This window comes from Rhinolophus sinicus, chromosome X (assembly GCF_036562045.2).
Source record: "Rhinolophus sinicus isolate RSC01 chromosome X, ASM3656204v1, whole genome shotgun sequence".
In the NCBI taxonomy this organism is placed as follows: Eukaryota; Metazoa; Chordata; class Mammalia; order Chiroptera; family Rhinolophidae; genus Rhinolophus; species Rhinolophus sinicus.
Genome location: NC_133768.1, coordinates 40,565,923 through 40,588,744, shown reverse-complemented (window position 1 = coordinate 40,588,744; position 22,822 = coordinate 40,565,923). Strand labels below are relative to the sequence as shown.

The following is a 22,822-nucleotide window of genomic DNA, read 5'->3' as shown; positions in this document are numbered from 1 at the left end:
CATCCCCTCTTTATTACCTAACCACTTCACCCCCAGAGGACCTGTTAGTGAATGTACTCTTAGTTCCTGTCACACCTTCAGATGGCTGTCTACATGGGGCCAGTTTGGCACAAGGCAATCTCCCCAACTCCCCAGTTACATGCAGTTAGGTGATGTGCGTTCATTGCACCCACATTATTAGAGCCATTTGATGCCATGATTGGAAAGAGACAGATATTCTTAAAGATCAAAGCACAGAAAGTATTGGGTCTTCATCACTTTGCTCTTTGAGTGAGTTGTAGCCAAATGAGCTACAGATTTGCATATTTGCAAGGTTCCATTTGGCCTTATGTTGCAAGCATTTAGAAATATCTCTAAAGACTGAAATCCTCAGATTTAGGAGCTCCTATGCATGGTCCAGCATGTTGTTCCAAAGTATCAAAATATGCAAAATATGAGATTATGACATTTCAGGCAACTCTTCAAAGAACTGTGATTTTTTTTTCTCCCTGTTTGTGAAGTCATTTGCAGTACATGGTCTCCTTTAGCTAAACTAATGGGGAATCTGCAGACATTATTGGCTCATGGCTCTTACTGCTGAGTTAAATAGTGGCCCCTGGGAGAAAGAAATAAGTGGACTGAAGGGATCCACAAGTTGGACCTGACACCCAAGCTAGATCATGATGACCATCATCCTGTAGATGCTTGGTATTTAGAGGGGACAGACAGTGGAGTCAAACAGACCTGGGTTAAACCTCAGCTCTGCTACTCACTGTGACTTGGAACTAGTCAATTAACCTCTCTAAGCTTCCAATTTTCCACCTCCCTCACAGGACTGTGTTGTGGGCATTAAATGAGATAATGCATGTAAATCCAAGGCAAATGGCAGACATTTGTCAGCCAGAAACAATTCTTTTCCTCTGGAGAGGGATGGTTGAAGAGAAGCTTAGAGAAGAGATTGCTGCCCTGGCTGCTTCTATGAAGACATCACCAAAATCAGAACAGGAGCCACTGGTCTCATAGCAGGTGGTTACCATAAAGATGGCATATGGCTTGATGGGATCCAAGGGCAGGAAGCAGTTGGGGTACTGTCCCTGAGAGAAGAAACATCCACAGAATTTTAGAAGAACCTATCCATCTCTGGTAGCTGGTGGTCAGGCGAAAGGGTGGGGGAGAAGGCAGTTGGAAGCAGACATGCTTTGTCATTCTTTGTACGATGGTGGCACTAAATAAGATCATTGCTGTCCTGGCCTCTGTGATCTTAGTTAAGTTGAAGACCAGGGTCCAAAATTCCCTGGCATCTTTCCTTTAAGGACTTTGTGTGACCATAGAACTTCCTTTTCTGGGCAGTAGCAACTGCTGCTGTAACAGTAGAGTTCTACCACTAAGCTTCTACTTACACAATTCCTTTCATTGGATTTCCTTCTTTCAAGATTTTGGTTCTCCCAAGGCTCAAAAACAACCCTCCTTCACCTAGGTGACATCTTTCGTCTTCCCTGCATTTGCACAGCAAAGCCAACCTTCTGCAGAAAGCCTTCCCATAAGTCACTTTTCTTCTCAAACTTCCAAAACTCTGACCCAGCCCATCCTCTTGATCCCACTCTTGGAGTCAAGCCACCTTCCTGCTAGTCTCTTCACATCCCTTTCCATGCTATTCCACTGGAGCCCCCAAAACTATGCACGTGGTCCAGGAGACATTGCCAATACAGAGCAAACTCAATGGCTACGGTTGTAGGGCACCTTCATTCACATTCAGGAAGTCAGTGAGGATTCCACACACTACTGAAATAGAGTGGCCCGAAGCTCAGTCCTGCTTCGGCCACTAATTTGCTGTTTTACTTGGGTAAGTGTAGCCCCCCTTGGGCCCTTATTTTCCTCATCTCTGCCAGGGAGGGAGAGAGAAAATTACTTCTTGATAAAGTCAAGAGTAGCTCTGAAAGTTAAAAGGCAGTTTTGTGGCAAGAGCATAGATATTGAACAACATAGACCAGAGCTCATATCCCTTCCCTGAGCCAAGTTACTAGTGGTCCCTCATAGCAGTAAAATGGCTTGTTCAAGGATTCACAATTCAATGCAGCAAAGCTATCATTCAAACCTGTGTGAAGGTCTAGGAAGACTCAGCTGAGCTCTTCCCTCTTTCTGGTGGCTGCTCTGCCAGGGCAATTCCCGAGAGCCAGGTTACTGCTTTCTGCACATTGTCAGCCTGGGTCAAAATTGCTCACCTCCTCCTCAACTCCCAAGAAATTAGTGATCCTTAACCTTCCTACCAAACTCCAATAATAAAAATAATAAAAAATAAATAAATAAAATTTAAAAAGGAAAGGGAGAGGGAGCAGAGAGATTTGAGAAGACATATGTTTTTAGGCTTTATGGTCCCATTGGACTAGTTTTAAAGTCACCAGCCCTTTATATTTATCTTATCAATGTACTTACACCAATGCAAAATGGCATGTATATACAGAGAGTCACTGCAGTATTGTTTGTGATAGAATAAGATTTTAAAATACTGTTCATCAATAATGGACTTTTTAAATAAATCACATTATATCCGTACCATGGAATGCTATGTAACTGTAAAAAGAAATAAGGCAGCTCAGTATGTACCAATATTGAAAGGGCTCCATGATACATTAAGTGTAGAAAGCAAGAAAAAAAATTGTGCATAGAATATTATGTTTTACATGAAGAAGAAAAAAACACATGTATATATGTTTGTGCGTGTGTATAAAATACCTTTGAATGATATGTAAGAAACTAGTTAACATTTTTGCCTTTTCAGAAAAGACTCAGCGTCATTCTTAACTTTCTTTTACAATATTTCGCTAATAGAGAGCAGGGACATGGATAATCCTCTGTAGTTCTTCCTTATCACAGGAAGCCGTGGGAGAGATTGCAGCTGCAATCCTTGCAGACTTAAGATCTGGCTTCTCAGTGCTCAAGTGACTAACAGGTCTTGGTTTGCCCTTGACTGTTTTGGTTTTAGCACTAAAATTCCTGGGAAAATTGGGACATTTGTGTCACCCTATTCCTCGTCCTTCTGCTGTAGCACTTAGCCAGCCAGGCTTGCTAGTGCCAGGGAGGGAAGCTTCCAGTAGCGAGATGAATGAAGTTGTGACACAAGCCCCTGACTCCACAATCCACAAGGGACTCACACTTATAAAGTGGCAGGCACATGCTCTGTGAGATAGCCTCATCTAACAGGCAAGGAAATTGAGGCTCAGAGAGGTTAAGTGATTTGCCCAAGGTCACACAGCTAGTAAGTGCTGGAGCCAGTCTGTCTGACTCCTGCCACGTCAACAGGACCCTGGGGAATATAAAGCTTTCAGTGAAGCAGCAGGCTTGGCCTTTCTTAAAGCCTAAAGCACCCAGAGTTACATTTTAACTAAATCAAACATTGTTGCTCTGAATCAACTTTGGCAGGCCTGTGTTAGGAAATGGCTTTCTTTTCATCACCTTCACCCCCAAAGCAAAAAGAATAGATGTTCCAGGTTTTTGAACTGAAGGAGCCATAGGCAGCAAGCTGCTTTTCCCAGTTGTGCTCATAGTGGGAGTCTGGTTCTCATTTGAGGAGTGATAAACTGCCCATCTCCAACTTGATTCAGCCTCCCTCCCAAGAACAGCATGAGAAAGTAACAGGTAGTGGTGCGTGTCTTGATGCTCACCTACTTTTTGATTGGGTGGGGGTAGAATTCAGTTTGGCTATGTAATAAGGGTTCCTTTTGCTAGAAAAGGTTAAAAGCCTCCCTCAAAGCCTCATCCATCAAAACCCCACTGAGCCACAGAAAATCAGATATAGCAGATAATAGAAGCTTTGGAGATATGGGGGTAGCATAGGAAAAGGTCACGGCAGCAGCTGTACTTGCCCTTTCCCAGCTAAGCAGCAGGCAGGTGTTAATTATATATAGGAAACTGGGCTGCTTTACAGACCCTGTTGAGATATTTTATAGAAGATATTTTATAAATATGGAGCAAGGGAAGTGCTTACCCTCACTGTTGGCGACTAATTTATACATGCTGAGTTGTAGAGCAGCAGGAAGAGAGATCACCTGTGCCAGGGTACAGGAGTTTCAGGAAATAATGGATTTGGGGAGTGGCTTATCAGAGGACTCAAAAGGAAACTGACACAGAGCTTTTCAAAGTTCTAGCTTTCTCTGCAAGGATTGCCACAGTTTAGGCAAAGACATTTTGCCTGTACTTGGGACCTGAATTACTTATGGCTTGATAAGTCCTGCATTCTTGGATTTGAATGAAGCCAAATGACATCTGCGGTGATCGAGTTCAGCATCACATTTAGTCGCACTACAAAACAGCTAGGCTTGAGAGTTTAAAAGTAGAGACTGCAGTGCTATTTGGGTTTTAATGTCAGATAGAATCGGCAGGAAGGACTAGGAGGCCTGCCTGCAGTATGTTAGTTTAAGAAGCAGCAGGTGGGTCACATGGCATTTCAATATGTACAAGGAACCTATGACTCTTCCAAACTTCTTCCTATCTGCAGCACGACAAATACTGCCATAGGAATGTGGCAGCTTGGAACAAGATGAGTGCCGGTATGCCCCCATTTTATGAAGTAGCTGTGTGCTTGTACAGGTGGTCACCAAGAAAAATTTCCCATATTGAATCCTGTTCCTCACTGCCTTTCACAATAACATTAGAGATGCGATTTCCTGACAAATATTTTAGCCCCAAGATGCAGCAAAATCTCAAAAATGCAAAACAAACATTGACGATCTTCTTTGAGAGGAAAAATTTCAAATGTCTTGATAATGTTTTAGGAATAAATATATATGGGCAAGCCACTTAAAGAAACTGAGGTTCAGGGTGTCTTTCATGGAGCAGAATTGAGTCAGATGCCTTTCAAAGGGCCTCTGAGAGGATTCAATAACAAAAGTAAAAGCACTTTATCAATTGCAAAGTGCTGTATACATGTGAATTCTTGTTACTCTTCTAGTCAATCTTAGTCACTTTCAGAAAACAAAAAAAGACGTCCTCTCACGCATTACAGATTACCATTTAACAGTTTTAGTACTGAGTTCAGGTACACCCCCCCACCACCCTCTTTTTGAAAGTTCATTTTATGTCACTTTGCTTTTATGAAACATCTACATTAGTGCCTGTTTTAGCTTACCAAAAGAAATTTGAAAAGGACTTTTGCTTTTACAAACAAAAAAAAAAAGCGAAAATAAGAATTCATTGTTTGTTTTGCAGCAGCCGTTATAGAGGCAGCGCACACCCTGAGCAGCAGGAGTGGCCCAGCCAGGCTCCTTCCCTGAGAACTACCCTCAGCATCTCAGCATCAAGCCCCATAGTTTTGAACTGTGCCTGTGAACATCTCTGCTTTATCTCGATTTATTTTGTGCGTCTGTTAGCAAGATGTGTCCTAAGGTATCAGAAAAGCCTAAGAGAGCTTGTAAGGGAGGTATACTTAGTATAAAACTGGACGTAATTGTTATTTGAGGTTTTATGTGTTATTTGGTATAATTTGGTAGGTTCTTTTTTAGGTCTGGGAATGCTCAAAAATTTTTCCATGCAAATTAATGGTGATTGCTTCTTTGCTTTACACCATTTCAGCTTACCAAAGGTTTCATAGGAACACTCTGCTTTTGGATAGCAGGGGGATAGATCTGTTCACAGAACACCGTATAATTCTTAGCAATTTATCGTCTTGTCTTTCAGGATGAAGTTTGGGGGGGGTACACATTCTGTGGTGTACATACTAATTAATCAGGCACTTCCAGTTTTTTTGTCATGGGTAGAGTAGTGAAAAGAGCACAGAGCCCACCAGCATTATATAATTGTGAATCCTTGAGCAAAGCAACAAAAGACACCCAAGCCTCAGATCTACCGTCTGGAAATTAGAGGTAACACTCCACATGCTTGTGGCGAGGGGGCAATGGGATGATGTTATCTGCCGGAGGCTAAGAACTGGGAAGCACTGCGTAAATCCTCTTACGGATTAAGCAAGGGCTCTCCCGCCACTGCCTCCCTTTGCAGGATGTGTTTATTTGTTTCTTCCAATTTTCAGCTTACATCCTTATTAAGTTTAGTGGCCCCGAGCAGGTAAAGGGTCATTTGCATGCACATATTTTATTGACTTGAGGTAACGCATTGATTGAGTGACTTTTAGCTTCTGCTTGTTCAAACTGGTTTCCAGGGACTGCTTATTGGATTTTTAAATAAACAATGGTTTATTTAGAAACAGTGATTGGGTTAATAAGTTCCTCCCAAAGTGAGATAGAGTTTAAAAGGAAAAAAGCTACAGGAACTTTACCTTCTCCAAACCCAGGTTTGGATATTTGTAGAAGTTCCGAGTGGATGATATAGAGCCTCTGTTTAGAACTTAAGAAACTCTCATATGGCCTTCTAACCTTTCCCCCTACTATACATAAATCACATCAACATTTACCTGCTGCCAACTTAGTAATATATACCTCACATGTATAGGTACCTCACACACAAACTTTGAACTCATGCACTGCAACCTCCTCTGATGCTAGGAATACCCACCACTTACTTACTTTATCCTCTAGAGAAAGTGACAGTTGATATAATCAGAAATTGCAAACTGTTTGCCTGTGGGCCAACTTTGGCCAGAACACGTGTTTTCTTTGGCCCTCACAAGTTTTTGTTTGTTTGTTTGTTTTAGTTTAATTAGTTGCTAATATTTTGATATTATAAAACTTCACAAAATTTTAGCCTGGATTGCCAGTTTGTCTTTTAAAATGGAATGAGCTGGTAACACTGGTCAGCATTCAATCATAACAATCGTCTAGAACTTGGCAGCAACTAGGCTTGAGCTCTCCAGTTCCCTTACTAGGTCTTGTTTACTCTTCTGTTATTAACCAGCATTGAGCATTGAGTAAACCTCCCTGCACTTCAAGCTAGTGCATTCAAAGTGACCAGTTTATTATCATGGGGCAGAGAAGAGATAATTGTGATTTGGCTGGTGTATCCAATGACAGGGTGTATGAGTGGATAACCACTGCCTTGGTGGAACCCCTCATTTGAACTACAAGGTAGACATTTAGGGCAATGAACATGAAGGTCCAAGGCTCTTTCAAATGGTTCTCTGAGCTCACATAACTTTGTGTTTGTCTACATGAATTATTGTTCCCTCCCCCTCCACTCCCACTTACCCATACTTTTGAGACAGGGAATGTGCCTACAATTTACTTACCTACCCCAAAGGGCCTAGCAAAAGGTGGAGTCATAGTAGGAGCTCAGAAAATATGAATGAGGCACTCTATCCAATGATAGATGCATCACAAAATCTTTCTTTCCTTTTCTTGACTGTGACAAATGCTGAGTTCATGGAATGAGAACTGAAGGTTTTGATGATTTGCTGTGTCCTCAGATTAATAGATTAATTAATCGTTTTTGCTATGTCCTTGCGTGAATAACAGGATGTCATTAATTATCAGGGAAGAACAAGGGAAGAAAAGAGAACATTTCTTAAGTACCAGACAAGGGAATTAAAGAACGATCATTACTAAGGGTTGATGGAAGGAAGTAGCTGGGGAAAAGAGGCTGAATTCTACTTATTTCAGTGTTTCAAATCACCAGTGTCTGGGAATCTTCTTAAGGAACCAGGAGGCCCAGGTTTCTGGGAATCTTCTGGAGGAACAAAACCTTTTCCTTGTTTTCTCATTGCCACTTCACTCCATCCTCCTACCCCTGAAAGGAACAGGAAAAGAAGAGAGCTGGATATGGCAGCAGGAGTAAGAGAAAGCAGTTGAAGTTGAAGTCGGCTTTAAACTGAAAATGGAGAGAAGGAGAAAACATCCAGCCAATAACTGTTAAATTAGCTATTACAGGGGATGTCATCTATGACAGCATAAGAACAGTAAGAGAAGCATTTAGTAATCAACAGAGTAGAATAACTTTGGAAAGGGGCAGTAATAGTGGGTGTGGCTTCAGTTGTACAAGTTGGAGCAGTTAAAATGTTGAACTTAAGTCATTAGCAGAAAGGGATAAATACGACTAAGTATTGTGAAGACTTAGTACAGAAGAATATATTGCATCAAGGTGAGAAGGTTAGGACAGAGAAAACCAAATATCGTCATTAATAGTGTATACCATAGGCCACCTGACCAGAGAAAGGAAAGAGTGATGTAATCACACTGTTTAGACAAGACTTGTTTTCTCATTGATGACTCAGTTTCAACAATTTAAATGTAATTTCTCACTCTTCCTGTTACCTTCCCCTTTCCCACAAGATCTTATTGTTCTCCTTTTCTTGACTCCTTGGCACCATTATTTTATAAGCATCTCAAGGGTGGTACAATACTTGAAACTCCCGTAAGTTATCAAGAGGACTCAGGTAAACATGGATAGCTCATAAACTGACTTTTCAATTGACATACAGAGGTTATGTCCATTAGTATTATCTTATTGGTTAGAGAATTGTACATAGAGTGTAATAGATGCATGTATATTTGGGAGAACAGGAGTAGCAAAGAATTGTTTAGATCAGGGTCTCAAACCCAAATGCCTGCTGGAGTCAGGACCCCATCTGAAGGGAGCAGCTGCTACTCCATTCCAGCAGATTGTTGCCATGTGAGAATATAAGTCCAGCGTTACCAGAGGTTCTGATTATTTTAAAGAAACAGGAAACTTTGATTTTAATATAAAATCTTCTGCCTTTTAAATAATATCAACTAATTAAAAACTTTGAAAAACACTAAATGGGCCAAACAAAATACTTCCTCAACCACCCAATGATGAATTCTAATTTAGATGATAGATGGAATTCATGATAGAACCTTGATTTGGTGACTTAAACTAAGTCTGGCTCTTTGTCCATTCAGTATGGGTTTGGTTCCAGCTCGGTGGGTGTGAGTACTTTTCTCAAATCGTTAGAATCAGCCTGTTCAACAAGTAACTGAAAAAAATCAGTGGTCAGACCATGAGATATGTAAAGAAAGTAATCAGAAGGCAGTTCCTTTTCGGTTCTCTTTTTGCTCTCTCATCAGACCATGAATCTCTTGAAGGCCATGGTAAAGACTTTGGTTCTAAAAATGTTGGGAAGCTATTGGGGACTTGTAAGCATGGAAGGGATGTGATCTAACTTAATATTCTAAAAAGAAACACTCTAAAATAGCCAACAAAAAGGCCCTGTCTAGATCTACAACCTGGAAACTTCCAAAAAAATCTGTCGTTACTTAACGCAGCCCCTTCCCCTACCATATGTTCTTTCCTAGGCATGTTGTTCTTATACTTATGTGTTAATGTCCCTCTTCCTCACCCCCTACCACCAATGCAGATGTTCTCCGTGGTTTTTACACCATGTATCCTAAGAAACTTACAGCCTGTATCATCTTGAATGGTTTATCCAAGAGTATCCAATGCCTTTTCTGATTGAACTAACTTCCTTGAGTTCTTTCCTGTCCCTCAGGCCATTTCTCAGATATATGACAGAGATAGAGCCTTCCAGATATCTGATCTTCTGAACTGAAAGCACAAGTGATATGGTCTTGCAAATTGATCTAATTAATCCAACTGCTATGCTTCTATCTTTCAGAAAATACTGAAGGAAGGACCTCTGCTGAAGAGCTGTAACTCCTTCCAGAGATGGAAGCTTAGATATTTTCTGGTTCGAGGACAAAGGCTCTGCTTTGCACACCATCCTGCAGTAAGAGAATACTATATTCAATTGGGTTAGTGGGTGGGTGCCAGAAAATGTTCTGTGAATAAATGGGCTCATATGTAAAGACCTGTTGACAAATGTTAAGGCAAAAGTTGAAACCTTCTATTCTTCCTTTAAGTTGTTCTTTTGGGCCAAATGGGGATGCTTTTCTCTCCCTTTCCTTTTCTATTTCCCTTCTCTTTCATAGATTCCTTAATTAGCTTCTACACCCAAAACCAACTACATAATTTGTGGAGCCCAGTACAAAATAAAAATGTGGGGCCCCCTTATTTAAAAAGCAAGGAGAAATGCCAGTAAAGATACTAAAATATAAAGCAGTGATTTGTCAGGGCACCTTTTATTTATTATTAAATGTCATTCTAAGTAAAAAAAATAAAATAAAATATTAAAATATTAGCAATTTTACCATCCATTGGTCTATTGTACAATGCTCATTTTACAAGCAAATATAAAAGCATTTAACTCATATGAAGAGTCACCAAAATTATATAATTTGTATTTAGTCGCTCATATACATATATATGTATATATATATATATATATATATATATATATATATATATATATGTATATATATGTACATATATATATGTATTGTTCTCACCAGTACACAAAACTGCACAAAACTAAGTCAACTGTTTTTATTTCACATCTTGATACTTACACATTCTATCAATACTGTCTGACTGAAAGGAAAAGGAACTATGGGTTTCTCTACCTTTCCTTTTCCTTTGATGTTATCATTTTCAGCATAAACGATTGGTTAGTACAGGGAAGTAACATGAGTAAAAAAGAATACAATAGGGTTCATTGGTTGTTCATGTTTCTTAGAAAACCATTGCTGTGTTTGAAGCAACTTCCGGTTCCAACAGAAAGTGTGGCATCTCAGGGCTGTCAGCTCCCTTATTACTCAGTCATAAATGTAACATTCATACCTTCTTATTTTCTTTGAATCTTGCTGAACTCCCACATATCATGGTCCACTGGAATTCTATGCTCATGGGCATCATGAATGCAAATAGAGTGACAAGACATGAGGTGGGCAGACATATTGTGCATATCTCCTGTGCTCATTTTCATGACCTATTGTCCCACTGGATTTCACTTATAAAACACAAGTTCAATGATAAACTTATAAAGAATTTCAATATTGCAACAGCAAAGCATTAAACCAATTGTGGAGCCCTTTTGAACATGGGGCCCTGTATGACTGCACATGTTGCATACCAGTGGAGCGAGTCCTGTCTGTATCCATAGTACTGGTTTCCTGATGCTGGCTGGGTGTTACCTGCCATGTTTCCCCGAAAATAAGAGCTAACCGGAAAATAAGCCCTAGCATGATTTTTCAGGATAACATCCCCTGAACATAAGCCCTAATGCATTTTTTGGAGCAAAAATTAATATAAGACCCGGCCTTATTTTCAGGGAAACACAGTACTATAGCCTGTGTATACCGAGACACAGGCCTCAAACTAGATGGGACTAACAACAAAGTCAAAGGCTGCTGGTCGATGAAACAGGAGCCAATAACTCCTCTCTGCTCCAGTAGGCCCCTAGCTAGGCCACATCCCATTATCTTCTCCAGCATAAACCTTTAGTTTTGAATAATTCTGAATTACCCAAGCCTTCCTATTAATCCACATAAAACTTTTAGGAAGAGTTGTATTTAGGTTTAGTTTGGCTTGGTTTGTTTTCTCATTGCCACCTCACTCCAGCCTCCTACCCCTGAAAGGAACATGAAAAGAAGAGAGCTGGATATGGCAGCAGGAGTAAGAGAAAGCAGTTGAAGTTGAAGTCGGCTTTAAACTGAAAATGGAGAGAAGGAGAAAACATCCAGCCAATAACTGTTAAATGAGTTATTACAGGGGATGTCATCTATGACAGCATAAGAACAGTAGGAGAAGCATTTAGTAATTAACAGTGTAGAATAACTTTGGAAAGGGGCAGTAATAGTGGGTGTGGCTTCAGTTGTACAAGTTGGAGCAGTTAAAATGTTGAACTTAAGTCATTAGCAGAAAGGGATAAATACGACTAAGTATCATGAAGACTTAGTACAGAAGAATATATTGCATCAAGGTGAGAAGGTTAGGACAGAGAAAACCAAATACCGTCATTAATAGTGTATACCATAGGCCACCTGACCAGAGAAAGGAAAGAGTGATGTAATCACACTGTTTAGACAAGACTTGTTTTGTCATCGATGACTCAGTTTCAACAATTTAAATGTAATTTCTCACTCTCCCTGGTATATCAACAAAAATCATGATGTGAAATAAATCCCAGCGCTCAAGCCAAAACAATGATTGCATCATGACCATCAAAAATGCTTATTAGTGTTTATGTATATGTAAGTGTTTACTTTTTAAGTGTCTCTTTGTCTAATTAACCAGACGGTTCCTTTTCCCTCTCTCTCATATCTTTGCAGTTTGCACGCTTTGAAACAATTGATCTGTCTCAGGTCGCCTTGGCAGAAACTAGCTGTAGAAATCTTTCCCACAGTTTTTGTGTAAGTAAGATTGGGAATGACTGAATGGGCAGGGGTGGGAGCTAGCTGGGAAGCGAGGGGAGGTGGTGGTTGCCACACCCACTTGTTGCCGCTTAAGAGTTCAGGTTTCCCAAGTCTCCTTTGATCTCAAAGTGTGCGTGGAAATCCACTGAAGGTAGCATTACAAATGAGTGCTGAAGATTATTCATGTAAACAGTTTTACCAGCCCACTGATAGGTGGAAAAAGTGATGGCCCTGTTCCCTATTACCAGACAGTTATAAAGCTGAGCTGATTGGGGGTTAGGGGTAGTGACTATTACAAAAATCAATCCTCCTGATGAAGGTGATATAGAAGAGTATCACTGGGAGGCTTTCAAGAGACTCCAAATGTGTTGTAGAAATATCAGGATAATGGAGCTACATGACATTCTCTCTGATGAAGCAGATAAGAACCTACATCCAAAGTGAAAGTTACCCTATGCTGAGATTGCTGATGAGAGTACCACAAAGAAAGCAGAGGATTTTCTAGGGAAGTATTCAAGGGTTTGACATTGCTGAAATTTCTTAAGACTTTGGTCGTTCAAGTGAATTCAGGCTAGAAAGCTCACTGAAAAATAGCAAGCCCATTGACCCAGGAATTCTCCTAGCCACCTCCTCCAAGAACTGTCTTCTCCCAGCCTCAGTGGGGGGTTATGGAGACTGGGGTTCCTCTTCAGGTGAGTGGAGGGTTATACCTATCAGACTAAAGAGCTGTAAGCCCAATACATTGCTTCTGTGGCTGGTCCACATTCTATTCTCCTTTGAAAGAAGGGCAGCTGAATAGAAGAGGGAGACCCTACTCTCATTTCACTCTGATTACGTCACACTGACCCAAGGTAAAGCTGAGGATTCTGTTGATCCATTTCCCAAAAGCTTAACCTTTGGGTGATGAGTGTACAGGCTAATGTTTTTGGTCTCTACTCTGCAAAGAAATCCCAAGGGCTAGGTTGTCCCTTAGCCTAATTAAAACCCAGAATCATCCCCAAGAATCAGCCCCATACAAGAATGGGTTTGGACCAAAGGACTGGCTGTTGTCACAATTCCCACTATCCTATTCCCATCTATCACAGAATCATGCTGTGCTACACGTGAAAGAAGAAAAAAACTGCTTGTTAATTTGGTGAATTCTAGTTCCAAGATTTGGGGGGAGGGGGTGCCGATAGAAAAAGCAAGTAGGGCCACTGAAGCAATGACTGATACTATAGCTATCCATGCTCCCTCCTGCCCTCTGGGGAAAGATCAAGTCCTGACCATGGTCTACCTCTGCTAGATCCTCAATATAGCTTTTTTTCATTTTTCCTGCCTGGGTTCTTGTGAGCAGGATTAAGAGAAAAAACAGTACAATTCATTTCAGGTTGTCCCTGACCATAAGAAAGAAACAAACCAGACTTTTAGGTTTCTCATTCCATTCTCACTCTTCCCTCAAACAGAAAGAGGCACACCCTGATGAAGCACATACCCTTTTACAATTTTCAAGTAGACAGAGCAGCAGTAAGTGAGTAGGATTTTCAGGCAACCTCACTTGAGTAATAGATGAATGCATGGCTTAGTGTTTGAAAACGTGCTCCAGAGCCAAAGAGTCTGGATTTCAATTCTGGCTTAGCTTTTTATCTGCTAGGTGGCCCTGGGCAAGTCGTTTAACTCCTTATGCCTTGGTTTTCCTGACTACAAAGTGGGGGAAATGCTTATATCATGGGGTTGTAATGAATATTGAAATAAATAATATAATAAAGTACAATAGAACAGTGACTGGAACATAGTAAATGCCATTAAAGCGTTATTTATTACTATCATCATTATTATTATTTTGGGTGGGTACCTAAGGAGCTGAGCTGCAAATCGCTCTGGGAACTTCTGCCTTGTTTTTAAATAGTGGCTTGGGTTATGCTTGGTAGACTTGCCTATGTCCTTGGAGAATTTACATGCTTTGTATGGGGGCAAATTTGTGGAGTGGGGATCAGTTGATAATGCGACTTTTTGTTTAGGTGATCACACCACAACGAAAAATTACCCTGGCTGCACCCAACCGGAAAGACATGGAAGAATGGATTAATGTCATAAAAACCGTTCAGCAGGGAGAAATTCGTAAGGTAAAAGAAATAGTAGAGAATCCACACAATTCTCAGGGGTAAACACATAATTGACTGCATTAGTTAAGCCACTTTTCAAACAGGGAAATAGTAAGATGGAAGCAGAAACCATCTGGTTAGGAATTATAGATATTATTAGGAAATTTATTTAAAACTATTCGTAAATAGGACTAATTCACTTAGACTCAGACCTTGGTACGTATGTGGTTTAGATACCTCTGTATACATCCATCTGACATGTAGATGTCACTATATACCCAATGGATGAGACACTCAAGATGTATGTGAGCAGCTCATTTAGAGGTTGTTATGGTAGGAAAGCTGTAATCAGCAGTCTTGATTTGGGTCTGCTGAGTGACTACAGCAACAGCTAAAGAAACTGAGGCTCACAAAAGAAAAGGAACCAGATCAAGATGAAACAACTACTTGGTAGCAAAGCCAGGACTTGGACCCAGGCTGTGTGACTCCAAAGCCTATGTCCTTAACCACAATTCTGCCTCTCTGTTCATTGTCCACCACAGAAGAAATATAGGGGGGAGAGCAAGGAGCAGGCCTCCTCAGAGCTTAGCAGGGTTCTTTTTCTCCTTAGCAATCAATACCAAACCCCTGGCCACTACTCCCCACCACAAATGTGGCCACCATTCAAACTCTGGGTTATGCCCTCAGCCCACTATTCTGCAGACCTACCACAGTTAGAAGTTATGTAAGTTTCAAGAGGGGAGGAATTTGTGTCATTCATTTACTTAGAGCAATGTCTGGCACATAACAGAGCCTCAACAAACATTTTTTTAAATGAATAAATGAATCTGAGGATAATCTTAAAGCCAAAGACAAAGGGAATGATACGTGGTTCATCCTAAAGCAAAGTTGTGCTCTGAAGGTCTTAGAGATAAAGGGGAACATGAATCTACCCTTAGAAAAAACCTGATGTCTTAAACAACTACGAAAAGGTAGAGGATTGTTATAGGCATTTGGGATGAAGCAGTGTAGACTGAAGCTTGATGAACAATGGGTTTTAGAAGTAAAAACAATGCCATGGAGAAAAACCATCTACCCTCACTTCCCTAGAACTTCTCAGGCTTTCGATCACTTGGTTTCATAACTACAAATTCTGCTCCTCATGATTATGAGTACATGACAGGTTGACCGAACTGAGGCCTAGGTACCTCTCCACATATCATCAAGGCCTCTCCCAGGCCCACATTGTGTATGCTTAGAGCAATTCTTTGCTTATAATCTGATGATGGTCTTTGCATGACTTAGCACTCAGCATTTCACTCCTTTGTTATTTTTTTCTTCCTTTCCTCTTGGAAAGCATATCCTGTGCCTCTTGCCCACCTGCAATGAGGCCTCTATGGCACAGCATTACAGGTAGCCACAAAAAGTTGTGATTTCCATGCTCCTCACCCCTGTAGACCAATCCCTTTCTTTCCCTTGGCTTATCTCTATCCAAATTGGAGCACTTCTCATGAATCACACATTTTCAGTTTGGCGAAAAAAGGTCACATAGGATATTTTGAATTTTAATTATTAGTCCAGGAATGCAAAAACTTCTAGAGAAAGCCATAAGCGTATTGATGTGCAATTCCTAACTCAATTGAATTAAACACTTTGGTGTTGACTACCCAGCACAAACTAAAAAGGAAAAAAATAATAATCTGCCTGTTTACTTTTTCAAAAGAGTTCAGTTGCAGGTTGCAATCACAACCTCTGTGGAGCTGCGCCAGGGACCTAAATCGATTAAGGAACACTTTTAGCTGATAGTGAAATGTCTCACCACCAGCATCTTAGCAATTCATCTTGCTTGAGGCTTAAACAGTCAAATACACTTTCTCTCATATATACCTTATCTCCAATGGTCTATTCTATCCTTTGTCACCACCAATGCCTGATGTGGGATGAAGAAAGATTAATCATAAACTTAGTGGTCTAGTAAAGTCACTACAGAGTAACTGGATACCCTATTGGAAACTAGTCAGTACACATTAAGGACAGCCCCTACCAGATGCCCAGTTCTGTTCCATAGAGAGTTGAAAAGGTATAGCTGCTCCTGACCTCAGTGATCTTTTTAGGTAGTGGGAAGAGAAAACATACACAAAAGAAATAGTTACATGACAGTACTCAAGATAAATAACAATTTTCAGAGATTTTACAGGCAGCGCGTGATTGATTGTCAGATGAATAAAACAGACATTAAAGTGGTATGGGAATTCAAGGGAGGAAGAGATAAGTATGGGCTGGAGTCCTCTGGGAAGAGTTTATAGAGGAGAGATTTGAGACTGACTTTGAAAGATGAATAGGATTTTATTGGTGGCTGGGGATTAGGGACAGGCGGAAGTCCTGAGCAGGGGAATTGGCATAAGCAAAAGCTGAGTAACAGAAAAACAGAACCTTTTCTGAATAGAGTGAAAGGGGGACTCTATTTGACCAGAAAAGTTTGGGAAAGTGATTTAAGAAGAATGTCTGGAGAGGTAGGTTGAGCCTGATTGTGAAGAATTATCAATGCCAGGATAAAGAGTGGGGAAGAATTGCAACATGATCAAAGTTCAGTTTAAGGATAGATTAGAAAGGGAAGAGAGTTTATCAAAGGGATACTGTAGAAATACAAAATGGATTAAACAAGGGATAAACTGGAGGCCAGAAGATCAGAGAGGAGGCTATAGATTAATGTAGGCAAAACAAAGTTAAGCCCCGGAATAAGGATAGAAAGGGAAGACAGATAGTAGATACCAAGTTGGGGTTGGAGGAGAACCTAAATATATGAGAGAGGCAAAAAAGAGAGAGAAGTCACCAGCAGATGAAAGGTTTGAGCTTGGGAGACTTAAAGAAAGAATAAAAATATAGAAATAAGGAACTGCATGGAAAACTAGATTGAAAGGTTGGCTGTCTCTAATAATGAATTGTCATCGAAGCAATGGACCTTAAAAGTCATCTAGACTACAGATTCTAAATTCTAAAGCATCTTTATATAAGTCATGTAGCCTTTACGTGAATGTTTCCAAAGATGGGGAACTAAGATTCTTGCAAGAGTCCATTCAATGTTCCCAAAGCTCTAAATTTTAGAAAGTTTTTTCTTAGTCTTTGGCCTAGGAGAAAAACTTTCTAATATTCAGTGTGAGCTGCAGGAATGGTATCAACTGCTTCTTTAGGTAGAAAGCTCCATGTCATTGGAAGTATTTAAAGCAAACTGTTTAAACAACTTCTGAGAATGTTGTATAGAAAATTAATTTTTCATAGTGACATCAGCAAGATGTCAGACTAGGAGCTCCCAATGCTTATCTTCTCCCCCACAAAAACAAAAAATAAACAACTACATGCCAACTAGAATAGCTCTGAGAGAGTTCCAAAATACAATAAAGAAGCTGCAGAAACTCTACGGAGTAGGGAGACAGAGTGGCCACATAGAAAAGCACAGTAAGCAGTTTATCTATGTAGCCTCATCCTCTGGTCTGGCAGAGCTTGGGGCAAAAAGGAATCTCTTTGACCTGACCTCCACCCACAAGGGAAAAGGAGAGCAGGAAGACTCCAGCAGTCCTAGAGAGGCTGAAAGGATGAAAAACAAAATCCAGAAATACTCTGTCTATAGACATTCACTGTAAAATTAAAGACACTATAGGCTAAAAGTGAAGAGATAGAAAAGATATTTCAAGCAAATGGTAACCAAAAGAAAGTATGGCTGGCTATACTTATACCTACACAATAGACTTTATTTCTAAAGCTGTCTCTAGCAACAAAAGAAGACATAATATGATGATAAAAGGGTTAATTCAACAGGAAAATATAACATATATATATAAAACATATATGTGTGTGTGTGTGTGTGTGTGTGTGTGTGTGTGTGTGTAATCTCCAAATTCAGAGTACCTAAATATATAAAACAAATAATGACAGATCTGAAGGCAGAAATTGACAGCAATACAATAAAAGTAGGGGACTTCACTACCCCACTTACGATAATGAATAGAACATGCAGACAGAAAATCAGTAGAGAAATGTCTAACTTGAATAACACTACTGACCAAATGGACCTGACATATACAGAAATTTCCACCCAACAACAGCAGAAGACACATTCTTCTCATGGGCACATGGAACATCCTCCAGGATAGATAACGTGGAAGGTCACTTAACACATTTAAAAAACATGAACATCATTCTAAATATCTCTTCTGACCATAATGGAATGAAATAGAGATCAATAACAGCAAGAAAATGGGAAAATTCACAAATACATAGAAACTAAACAATACAGTTTTGAACAACCATTGGGTCAAAGAGGAAATCCAAAGGCTAAATTACTCTCTATCTTATGCATAGTTTCTCCATGGCTAGTGGTTTGTTCAGAATTAACACAGTTCATACTTGTTGTCCCAGCATAATTATTAATAGCTCCCCATTTCAGTGTTGAAAGTGTCCTGATTTGGATCATGGTCACCCAACCAATGGCCAACCTGGGAGAATCAAACATTCAGTAATAGTGGTTTGTATCCATGCCATGGTTTTTCATCTGTATTCCAAATGGATTTTGAATCTGTGTCAACTACTGGAAAGCCTTATGACTTACTGTAGTAGTTTCCCATGACTGTCATAACAAATGACCACAAACTGGGTGAATTAAAGCAACAGGAACTTATTCTCTCACAGTTCTGGAGTCTAGAAGTCCAAAATCAAGGTATTGGCCGGGCCATAATCTCTCTGAAAGCTCTAGAGAAGAATCCTTCTTTGCCTCTTCTTAGCTTCTGGTAATTACAGGCCTTCCTTGGCATTCCTTGGCTTGTAGGAAGGAATTGATTCCAATCTCTGCGTCCATCATCACTTGGTGGTCTCCCCTGTATCTGTGTTCTATATCTTTACATGGTGTTCTTCTCTCTGTGTGTACCTGTGTCCAAATTTCCCTCTCCTTATAAGGACTAGAGCCCACTCTAATCCTGTATGATCTCATTTTAAATTGATTATATCTGCAAAGACTCTATTTCCAAATAAGGTCGCACTCATAGGTACTGGGGGTTAGGATTTGAACATATTTTGGGGGGAACACAATTCAACCCACAATAGTCCACCCTCTAAACATCAAAATTCATGCCCTTCTTACATGCAAAATAAGTCCACCCCATCCTGACATCCCCAAAAGACTTAACCCATTCCATCATTAACTCTTAGTTCAAAACCTCACCTTCTAAATAATCTAAATCAGGTATGGGTGAGACTTTTGCTATGATCCATCTTGGCAAATAAATCCTCTCTATCTGTGGAGTTGTGAGACCTAGGAAACAAATTATTTGCCTCCAAAATACAATGCTGGGACAGGTATAGGATAGACAGTCCCATTCTGAAAGACAGAAAATGGAAGGAATAAATGGGTTGCTGGTCTAAGGCAAGTTGGCAAGTGAGCAGAGCAAGTTCCACTAGCTTTCAAGGCCTCAGAATAATTCTATGGTGGCTTGGTATTCTTTCCTCTGCTCATACCCTCTCAGTCCACAGGGGTGGTAGACCCCTCTCTAACCAAGGAGGTGCCCCCACCCTCTGGAACCAAGGAAGCAGTGGCCCCACCCTCAGGCTCCCACTATTTAGATCTGTGGTGGCAGGAGCAGTATCTCTGACCTGAGCCACTCTCAGCATCCCTGCTGACCTCTGAGCCCTCTTGGAGTCCTTCTTCTATTTTCTTTAAGGATAAAACATGTTCATAGCTGAGTAGCTCCATGAGCCTATTTTCTGCCTGTAGAATCCCTGAGGTCTGACAGCCGTCCTTCATTTTGAACTTTGTCCCCCTTCAGTCCAAGCTGGCAGTGTTTCTGCTGAGATAATTTATTAAATCCATGTGTCACACATCTAATCCCTCCAGCAAAAGTTTGTCCAGCTACACCCTTAGTGCTCTCTCCAGAGCATATGAGAACACTTTCTCATGTTCTGCAGTATGGATAGGCTGATAATTTTCCAAATCTTCCAGTTCTGGTGACTTTTTCCTTAATAGTTATGCCATGGACTGAATTGTGCCCCCCTACAATTCGTATTTTGAAGCCCTAACCCCCAATGTGACTATATTTGGAGATAACAATTTTAGGAGGCAATTAACATTAAATTAGGTCATAAAAGTGGAGTCCTAATCTCATAGGATTGGTGACATTATGAGAAAAGGGAGAGAGAGATTGAGCGCTCTCTCTCTCTTTCCCACTTTCTCTCTCTGTCTCACTCTCTCTCTGTCTCTCTCTCTGTCTCTCTCTCTGTCTCTCTCTCTCTCCCTCTCTCTCTCTCTCCCTGCTCACATGTACTGAGGAAAGGCAATGTGAGTGTACAGCAAGAATGTAGCCATCTGCAAGCCAGGAAGAGAGCTCTCACCAGGAATTGGATCAGCCAGCACCTTGATCTTGGACTTCCCAGCCTCCAAACTGTGAGAAAATAAATTTCTGTTATTTAAGCTACCCAGTCTATGGTATTTTGTTATGGCAGCCTGAGCATACTAGCCCAAGTTCCTTCCTAAAAATATCTCTTTTCTCTTGCATTTTACTATAACCAGCAAAGAGAAACCAAGCTATATCTTGCTTGGAAATCTCCTCAGTGAAATATTTAAGTTTATTGCTTACAAGTTCTACAGTAAACTTGGAACAGTAATAGCAATGGTAGAACAAAATTCAGTCAACTTCTCTGCCACTTTATAAAAAAGGATTACCTTTCTCCCAGTTTCCTATAGTATATTCCTAATTTCTGTCTCAGACCTTACCAGGAGCATCTTTAATGTTCATATTTCTAGCAACATTCTGTTCAAGGCAATCTAGGATTTTACTATCATGTGCCTCAAAATTCTTCCAGCTTTTACTCATTACCCAATTCCAAAACCACTTCCATATTTTTAGGTATTTGTTACAGCAGTACCCCACTTCACAGTACGAAAAACTGTATTAGTTTCCTCGTACTGCCATGACAAATGACCACAAACCAGGTGAATTAAAAACAATAGAAACTTATTCTCTCACAGTTCTGGAGTCTAGAAGCCCAAAGTCAAGGTGATGGCAGGGCCATGCTCTCTCTGAAGGTTCTAGGGTAAGATCCTTCTTTGCCCCTTCTTAGCTTCTGGTGATTGCAGGCCTTCCTTGGCATTCCTTAGCTCATAGACACATCACTCCAAACTCTGCCTCTATGATTACCTGGTATTCTCTCTGGAGTCTGTGTCCAAATTTCCCTCTTCTTATAAGGACACCAGTCATTGGATTAGGGCTCACTCAAATCCATTATGACCTTATCTTACATGAATTACACCTCTAAAGACCCTATTTTCAAATCAGGTTACATTCACAGGTACAGGAGTTAGGACTTAAACATATTTTTTTGGGGAGGGCACAATACAACACATACTCATCCAGGGTTGAATGCATCAAAGTTTCCTTATAGAATATAATGCACATAAGGAATATAAATCCCATCTCCTCAACTGCTAGACCAAAACAATGTCCATTTTACATATTATTTTATACTTTGTAGCTAATTGGACCATGAAATTCAATATTCTACCCAGGCAGAGCTCTGTATTTCTTCCATTTGTCCTGCACATTCTAGGATCTTGCACATTCTAGGAGAGCTCGCTTGTCACTCTATACTGGGATGATGTGTTTAGGAAGTTGTCTCCTCCAGTAGACTATGAGCTCCTTGAGGGCAAGAACTGGGTCTTACTCATCTCTGTATCTTCTGTGCCTAGCTTCCTAGATAACACAAAGTAGGCTCTTAGTAATTATTGTGGGAGGGAAAGAGGTTGGAAGGAAGGTACCTATAGAGTTATAATCTACAGGAAATAGGTGCTCGGAGGTCAGAGTGCCACAGCCAAGACTATGTCACTTCCTCAGGACTCTCCACCCTCTGATTTTCTGAAAACATTGCCAGGATCTCAGCATGAAAAAAACATTGCAATCATCCCAGATCAAGTGACCCCTTAGCTCATTAAACTACCTTTTCCTTCCAGAAGCTTCCTAGTCAATACAACAGCAGCTTAGCACATAGCCAGCATGCCAGAAGGGGGAAGCAGGTATCAGAGAGTGCCATATATAGGGTATGCTTTATATAGCTAATTCCTATAAGTGGATCAAGATTGAACACTTAATGTACCAGAGCCTTTCAACAGCACTTGTTCTCTCTCTCTCTCTCTCTCTCTCTAACCACTATCACTTGGCATCAGGAAGAATATATAGTTATTTTTAAAGTTTTGTCATGCCTTTACACACCCAACCCACTATAATGTCAAGAATAAAATGCTGAATCTGTATGCCTACAAAGAAGGAAAAGATCAGACAGTCACAGGAATTAGAGAAAAGGTAAAAGAGTCCTGTGGAATGCACACCTGGAACAAATTGGGGAGTTTTTGATACCCACCTCTTTCCTTCTTCTTTCAATTCCCAAACTAGTTGCTGGTATGCCCTGTTCCTGCCCCTCAGTCATGAGAGTCAGGCTGTAATAAACAAATGCAGAATTTACAGATAGTAAATGTCAAATTCAATACGATGAAAGAAGACAAACATAATGTCATTACATGAAGGCAGAGTCTTTATCTTATTTATCACCATATTCCCAATGCATTGAAAAGTGCCAAGCACAAAGTAG

General features: G+C 40.4%; 1 protein-coding gene across 1 annotated transcript in view; it reads left to right on the top strand.

The window, feature by feature from the left end:
- DGKK (diacylglycerol kinase kappa) overlaps positions 1-22,822 on the top strand; it is a 137,450-nt gene that overhangs the window by 43,559 nt on the left and 71,069 nt on the right. The window contains exons 2-4 of the mRNA XM_019718795.2: positions 9,497-9,607; positions 12,048-12,128; positions 14,132-14,236. Coding sequence (XP_019574354.2) covers positions 9,497-9,607; positions 12,048-12,128; positions 14,132-14,236 — 297 coding nt within the window. The remainder of the gene's footprint in view (positions 1-9,496; positions 9,608-12,047; positions 12,129-14,131; positions 14,237-22,822) is intronic.